Here is an 8,138-nt window from a genome sequence, read left to right as displayed (position 1 = left end):
TTCTAAGATGGAAGGTAAGGGTTAAAAAAAAAAAAGAAATGAACAATTCAGAAGCTTGTTGGCCTATTCCAGGAGTTCAGCAAGGTTATGCCTCTTAATGAAATCAAGGGGCTTAGACAGGACCTCAGCAATAGGAATACTCCAAAGAAAGACTGGGATGGTGGCAATAGCAGTATGTCCAAGACTTTTTCCCCCAAGGATCAAGATTGAAGGAATAAAGGAAGGGAGGCAAAGGAATCAAGGCAGAATAGAGAAAAGACACAATTTCACATTTATAGAACCTTAATCTTAACTTTATCTTAACCCCTTTCCCCATTCAAGTTGGGCTAGATTTTCCTTAAAAGATATTGAGACTGTCCTTGATCAACTGCACCAAAGAAACTCCATGCCCAGTACTGGGTCCTTCCCTTCCACAGTGCCCCAAGGGGGCTCAAGCCCTGGCCCCCCCCAGCCAGGGCCAGAGCCAGAGCCGGACCCAGATCCCCCCAAGAAGAAGAGGAAGAAGAAATACCTTCGTCATGACAAGCCTCCCTACACCTACCTGGCCATGATAGCCCTGGTGATCCAAGCTGCCCCAGCTCGGAGACTCAAACTGGCCCAGATCATTCACCAGGTTCAAGCCCTGTTCCCCTTCTTCAAGGATGACTATGAAGGGTGGAAGGATTCTATCCGGCACAACCTCTCCTCCAACAGATGCTTCCATAAGGTCAGGACAACTGTGGGGAAGCTTGGGGGTGGGATGCATTGCTGAAAGGGGGAAGCCTGCCACTTGGAGAACTTGAGGGGAGGAGGGAAGAGATCAATCCTCTGAATAGGACTGGGCCAGATCATACCAAGTATCAGGAGTTCCTTTAACCCCTTGGGCTCTCTCTCCAGGTGCCCAAGGACCCAGAAAAGCCACAGGCCAAAGGGAATTTTTGGGCAGTGGATGTGAACCAGATCCCTACTGAGGCCCTTCGATTGCAAAACACAGCTGTGGCCCGTCGAGGGGAGAGGGGTGGTCAGGGCAAAGCCTTTGCCAAAGACCTGACCCCCTATGTTCTCCATGGCTGGCCCTACCGGCCCCCGAGCCCCAGCCTAGCCATCGACTCCTTCAGTATTGATTCCTTGCTTGGGGATATTCCAGAAGGGCCCCAACCACCACGACCTTCCTCCTCTTCCTCCTCTTCCTCTTCTTCCTCTTCCACTTCAGAGCTGGTGTCTTGGCCCCGGGGCACCCTCTCCAAGTCACAAGAGGGGCCTTATTGGGGCCATGGGGCACCGATCTCTCCTTTGTCCTTTTCCTCTCCCTCAGAGGGGGGACTCTGGCCCCTTTGGGCTATCTCTCTCCTGCAGGGTACTTCAACCCAGGCAGGGCTGTTGGGAACCTCTGGGGGATCCCAGTGCCCTCCTCCCCTTTCATCTGAGCAGGGCTCCTGGCCTCTCCTTCCTCTTCCTATGATTCAGGGTACTTCAAGCCAGGTACAGCTATCAGGAGGTACCAGGGTTCCCCTTTGGGGGCAGCTGCCCACATCATACTCTCCTATATACACCCCAAATGTGGTGATGCCCTTGGCACAGCTCTCACCCCAAACTTGCCCTCAGTGTCTTCCCTCTTCAGGTCCTTCCTACTGGGGGCTAACACCCAAGGCCACAGGTCCCACTGGTTCCTTAGGGGACCTGGATGCTCTCTTCCAGGCAGTGCCACCTAACAAGAGCATCTATGATGTGTGGGTCACTCATCCCTTGGATCTGGTATCTCCTAATTCCAGGGGTTCTACCCCAGGGACACTACTCACCTGGTACAACGTATGAAGAACTTGGATTGGGCGCTCTTCCCCCAATCCATTCATTACCTGCTTCCCCAAACTCCATCCCAAATGGAGTCCACATAAGGAAATCAAAATAGATAAGCCTTCACCTTGGGGGGGTCGTAGGTATCCTCAGACCCAAGTCCCAGAGCCATACAAACTAGCTGTTCCCTACTTTGGGGACTGCCCAATGGTCTGTCATCCTTTGTTTAGTCAATTTTTTTCCAGTCATGACTGATTCTTTATAATCCTTTTTGAAATTTTTTTTGCAAAGATAATGGAGTGGTTATCCTTTTCCAGCTCATTTTGCAGATGAGGAAACTGAGGCAAACAGGGTTAAGTGATCTGCTCTGGGTCACACAACTAGGAAGTGTCTGAGGCTGTATTTGAACTTAGGTCTTCCTGAGTCCAGGAACTAATGAGATCTATCCACTGTGCCACCTAGCTGCCCTATTTCCACCTTTACAAGCAATCAAGATTTTAAACCAGAAAGAAAGAAAGAAAAAAGTCAAAACTGAGTCTCGAAAATTTTATTAGAACCCTTGTGGAATTTATTAGGCCTTGTGGAGTGATACTGCCACGGCTTCCCAGAGGGAGAGAGACAGTGAGAAGGAGGCTCCCTTTGTAGTTGGAGCCTGGCTGGAGCCCTGGGGACAGTCCATTTGTCACAGAATCTTAGAATTGGAAGGACCTTTCAGATCACAGTTTAACCCCCTAATTTTGGTGAGAAATAAACATGCTCGAGGAGAAGAAATTACCCAAGGTCATTCAGTAAGTTAGAGCCAAAATAGAGACCCCAACTCAATTCTGTTGACGACCCGGAATTCTTTCCCTTTTCTTCACCCCCTCAAACATCTTATGTCCTTTCCTATCACAGTTTGCCCCCTCCATCCATCAGGTCCTGTCCATTCCCCAGTCCATACTATCTCTGGGCTGAAAGAAAAGGCTGGGACACTGCCTAAAGCCCCTCCTTTGGGCTTTGGGGGGGGAAGAACTAGCACCTTTGTTGTTGGGGGGCAGGGGTAGAGAAAAGGGAGGTGAGCTGGTTGCTCCGGAGCTTTGGGGCTTGGTGGGGGTCAGGGCACACAGGGATAGAGGCAATAAAGGACTGAGACACTTTAAACCCCCCCCCAAAAAAAAGATATTGAGACTATCATCAAGTGTCTAGGTTGGCTCAGGGGACTGAAGGTTTAGGCTATTAATGCCACTTCCTGATCTCTTGGATGCAAGGCAGTTACAATGAGTTGTCATATTCTGGAAATAAGGATATCAGTTAGGGAGCTCTTCCAATAATCCAGTAAGAAGCAATAAAGGGCTGAAATAAATGGTGACTGGGTGCATAGAGAGAGGGGGGACAGGTATAATGATGATAATAGAGGTAGAAGTGACAAGGCTTGGCAAGTGATTGGCTTTGGGATTTGAAGGAAAAAAGAAGAGGCTGCAAATTATAAGGATGGTGGTCACCATGATAGCAATAGGAAATCCACCTGAAAGATAAGTTTTGTGGGAAATGTGAGTTCCTTTTATGGACATGTGTTTGAGATATTAATGAAACAACCAGGTGGAGACATGCAGTAGACATATGCGGTACAGGACTGAAGTTCAGGAGGTTCAGGAAATTAGATATGTAGGATTGGAAATAATCCACATTAAGATGATAATTGAAACCATCAAAGCTGATGAGATCACTGAGACTCCAAAATGAGAAAAGGATCTAGTACTGAACCTTGGAAACATCCAAACTAAATGGATGGGAGATCTATGATGATCTGGCAGAAGAGACAGAGAAGAAGTGGTTAGATAAGAGTGGGAGAAAAAGAGAGATTGATGTCACTGACATCAAGGAGAGTATCCAGTGTGGAAATTTAACACTGGCCTGTACCCCCTTTTTTCGAGCACCCCAAGACAACAATATTTTAAGAGGGAAAAAGTTTAATTTTAAGATTAAAGCAATAAAACCCTTCTTTCCCCTTGCTGAATGAGTATGGAGACAAAGTCATTGTTTATCATCAAACAAGTCTCGTAAAATAGTGAAGCCACTATAAACTAGGCAAAATCTGGGAGAGAGAAGTAGATATTCATGCTGTGACTATGAGGACATTCTAAATATCTCATGATTCCTGGTGTCAGGAAGACTGGCCTCTTGTCCAGAATGAGGTCCAAGTACTCCAATCAAATGGGCTTGGGAAAGGGACATCAGGAAGAGCATAATTTGGAGTATGGGGAAGAAGTGGGGCATTCTTTCCTTGGAATCCTGAACTGAGTGCTAGGGTGGGGGTGGGGAGAAAGTGGCTAAGGAAGCTGCTGTTGTCTTCTCTTTCTCTGGCCCACTTTTTATTATTTAACAAATAATAAATGAAATAAATAAATAAATTCTTGAGATATGGTCTCCAGAAAATTTTATTATAAATGTAAGAAATAAAACGAGTATAAAAGAATAGATTTTAAAATATTAGGGCTTTAAGGGATTTATTGGTACCCATTTGAAAAATGAAGCCATATGCCATATTAAGAGTTAGTTTGAAAGGACCCACCATTACCTCCTCCTCCCATCCTGGCTCTGCTCCAAATCACCAAAGAGGAAGTATCAATCTAGTCTCTCACTATTTATCCTTCTATCTACGTGATTATGCTTCTTGCCTAAGTGATTACACAAGAGAGGAAGCCTGATGGCTCTTGGGAAATGTAGTTTGAAGGAGCCCAAGGCCTCAGAGAAGTTACCAGTCACCTACCTTTCCCCTAAACTTGGGGGAAAAAAAAATTTTTTTTAATCAAACTTGGTGATTTCATTGAAGTAGAGAGTAACCAGTCAGGAACTTCCTCTACCAACAGCAATCAACAATTTATCTTCAATTTATATCTCAATGAGTTTCCTGGAACACTGAAGGTCTGTCCATGATCACACAATTATTAATATGTCCTTGTGGCAGGATTTGTACCCTGACTCAGAGCATGTCCTGCTGTGACCTATGCCATCTCTCATAGTGGAATATAAAGTCATTTAAAAGACAGACTTGGGGGGCAGCTAGGTAGTTCAGTGGATGGGGAGTCAGGCCCAGAGATGGGAGGTCCTGAGTTCAAATATGACCTCAGACATTTCCTAGCTATGTGACTCTGGGTAAGTCACATAACCCCCATTGTCTAGCTCTTACTGCTCTTCTGCCTTGGAACCAATATGCAATATTAATTCTAAGATGGAAGGTAAGGGTTTTTTAAAAAGCCAGATTTGACTGTTTGACAGTTCTGGTTGGGGATGGCTCGCAAAGAACCCAAACAGATTTTCAGTAACAAGCTACGCCCATGAACATGAACTCCTCTTTGCTGAGAAGAGGCCGCAGTTCAGGGGATAACCAGCAGGTGACAGTGTCAGTCTCATCTCAAAGCAGCCCTAGAGATGACTTCAGCATTCCTGTGGGGAAACAGCGGTAGCACAGTCAGAGGGGTTGGGATGTTCCTGCAGGCTCATAACCTCAAGAACATAAGTTTTCTGATCTCTTTATGAGTCCTTTCCAACCAGCGACTTGGGGAAACAGGAACACGTGCCCCTGAGGATGTGACAGAGTTTCTTGCAATGTGGTACTGTAGAAAGAGAACTAGATTTGAAGTTGTAGGCCATAGGTTCAAATCCCAGTACAGCCATTTACTACCTCTGTGACCCTGGACAAATCCCTTTGCCTTTATGGCCCTTAGTTTCCTAATTTGTAAAGGAAAAGGTTTGGGGAAGCTCGCCTGTAAAGTAATGAACTTACTTGTATGCCTTTGCTTTGAAATAAGGAATTTTAATGTAACAAACTAATTAATCTTAAAAAGAACTAAGTGTTCCCTGGTGTGATCTAAGAAAAAGTAAGGAAGAAGTATTTATTTATTTTTTTTAAGCCCTTGTACTTTGGTGTATTGTCTCATAGGTGGAAGATTGGTAAGGGTGGGCAATGGGGGTCAAGTGACTTGCCCAGGGTCACACAGCTGGGAAGTGGCTGAGGCCAGGTTTGAACCTAGGACCTCCTGTCTCTAGGCCTGACTCTCACTCCACTGAGCTACCCAGCTGCCCCCGGAAGAAGTATTTATTAAGCGCATGCTATGTCTCCTTTTCATCTGTAGGTCACAGAAGAGAAGGTGGTAGACTATTCTAACAGAGGCAAACTGGTCATTTGTCCTAGGGCCCATTGGTACCCCAAAGATGGTACACGTTTCTATGTGGTTGGGGAGGAGAGATATGCAGGGTCTCTTGTTTGGGTGAACTTTGTCTAAAGGCCTAGAACTCTGGGGAATTTTCCTGGCTTGCTTTGCAGAGGAGATGGAGAGATTGAATCATGTTTTATAGTTGGGCTATACCTGACCTAGAATTAATGATCAGAGAGAAAAAGGATTTTCCATTGCTACAGCCGATGGAGTGTTTCGCTAATACATCTCTAGCCTGAAATTCATGATAAGCCAGAAAAAGAAATGAAAATACAATAATTCTTGCAACATCTTCAGCATTATATGTGCTCTCTGAACACTTCCAAATGTATTTTTAAATGCCCAGCACCTCATTTAGAAGACAGTTTCTATTGCCAGCTCTACAGGAGTCTAACAAAACCAATGGTTTAGCATTCAACCTGTCCTCACATAGCCTAAGGTTTATAACCTCCCAGTCCTGCCCGAAATAATCCTGTGGACACTGTGCAAAACAGTCTGTTTGCCTTTGATCCTATCTTTGATGGGCTTGGAGTGGATTTTTCTTCCTCACACTTAGAAGAATAGTAGTGGGCATAGGAGTGCAGAGAAACATTTACAAGTTGCCAACCATTCAGACTCCAGCTCCATTTTCAGAAGTCTGACCCTGTTTTCAGGCCTTTTTACTCAATCACAGAGTCAGATTAGTGCAGGAGTATAATGTGTGTATAAAGTTTTCAAAATCAGAAACATTAACAACCATCTCAAAAAAAACTCAACAACTTAAAAATTCCTGATAATCAGAGAAATGCAGATTGAAGCAATCCCAAAACTCATCAGATTAGAAAAATGATAAAAAAGAAAAAAAACTCATCACTGGCAGGGCAATCAGTGAATGAATGGATTAAAAAGCATTTGTTAAATGCTTACTCTGTGCCAGGCACTAAAGATACAAATAAGCAAGCAGTCCCTGCTGGCAAGGAGCTTAAATTCTAATAAGGAAGGCAACATAAATATGGGACTAATGGTGAGGGAGAAGTGTTTGGACAGAGAAGTAAGAGAGTGATGACTGGAAGAATAGGGTAATTGAATGAGATGATGGGGCCAGGAATAGTAGTTTTGAATTGAGCCAGAGTCAAAATGGTATGGAGATGGGGCAGCTGGGTAACTCAGTGGATTGAGAGTCAGACCTAGAGACAGGAGGTCCTAGGTTCAAAGCTGGCCTGACACTTCCTAGCTGTGTGACCCTGGGCAAGTCACTTGACCCCCATTGCCCACCCTTACCACTCTTCCACCTATGAGCCAATACACAGAAGTTAAGGGTTTAAAAAAATAAAAAATAATAAAAAATGGTATGGAGATGAATGAGATTTAGCAAGGTAAGTCTAAGGCTGAACAAGATAAGGTGCAATGCTCACCAGTCACAGGAGTGGACCTTTAGTTCTGAAGGCAGGTGGAAGCAGGAAAACAGGTGGCCTGGCACAGAGATGACTCAAACTATAATTACAGGCATGAAACCAGGCAAAAGAAGATGAAATGCTGTGGGAAAGGATGCCCACTAATTCCCTGCTCGTGTAATTATGAATTGATTCAACCATTCTAGGAAACAATTTGAATTTATACAAAAAAGCTAAATTATTTTTAATCTTTTGACCCAGTGATCTCTCTAGTGGAACTATAAACCAGAAAGTTGAATAACTAGCATTGCTGTTAATACATCAAGAAAGAAATTTATATATGTATATATCTAGATCTTCCCAGATAGTAATGGGTAGAGTTGAGGGGATAAAAGGGTCGAAAAACTCTCTAGGTGACTGTTTCACATTTTAGGCCTATCCAGGGATATTTAATTTTTTCTTCTATCTCAGTTACCTTTCCATTTAATTCTATTTGAGTAATGAGCCTTTATGAACTTCCTAAATATAGTTGAAGTACAGCATCTGCTTATTCAAAATTATTCTATCCTATTAAGGATAGGTACAAAGGATTCTTTGGTATAGTTGTTCAAATTATTCCATGATATCAGTGTAGCATAGCTTCTGTTTCTAACCACATCTAGGAAAAATGAAATTCTGACAAAACAAGTGCAAATGACTCTAGTGGGGAATAAAAGAGAGGGGCTAGCTGTCTAAAGAAAAATCTATATGGATATGTAGGGAGCTCAGTGGTCAGCTCAGATTTTAAAAACAGATG

At 43.9% G+C, this 8,138-nt stretch overlaps 1 protein-coding gene across 1 annotated transcript; it reads left to right on the top strand.

The window, feature by feature from the left end:
- Positions 1-385: 385 nt before the first annotated feature.
- Positions 386-1,794, top strand: LOC123241445 (forkhead box protein H1-like). The gene is made up of 2 exons (XM_044669090.1): positions 386-706; positions 877-1,794. The coding sequence occupies exons 1-2, from the start codon at positions 386-388 to the stop codon at positions 1,792-1,794; spliced, it is 1,239 nt and encodes a 412-aa protein (XP_044525025.1).
- Positions 1,795-8,138: the final 6,344 nt, after the last annotated feature.

This window comes from Gracilinanus agilis, chromosome 3 (assembly GCF_016433145.1).
Source record: "Gracilinanus agilis isolate LMUSP501 chromosome 3, AgileGrace, whole genome shotgun sequence".
NCBI classification, from domain to species: Eukaryota; Metazoa; Chordata; class Mammalia; order Didelphimorphia; family Didelphidae; genus Gracilinanus; species Gracilinanus agilis.
The sequence above is the reverse complement of the archived record's forward strand: the minus strand, read 5'-3'. Positions and strand labels throughout refer to the sequence as shown.

Bases quoted from the DNA above. Each gene is read 5' to 3' on its own strand.
- LOC123241445 (XM_044669090.1), top strand. From the start codon at position 386: ATGCCCAGTACTGGGTCCTTCCCTTCCACAGTGCCCCAAGGGGGCTCA. The intron at 707-876 runs GTCAGGACAACT...CTCTCTCTCCAG, and splicing joins CCAACAGATGCTTCCATAAG to GTGCCCAAGGACCCAGAAAA.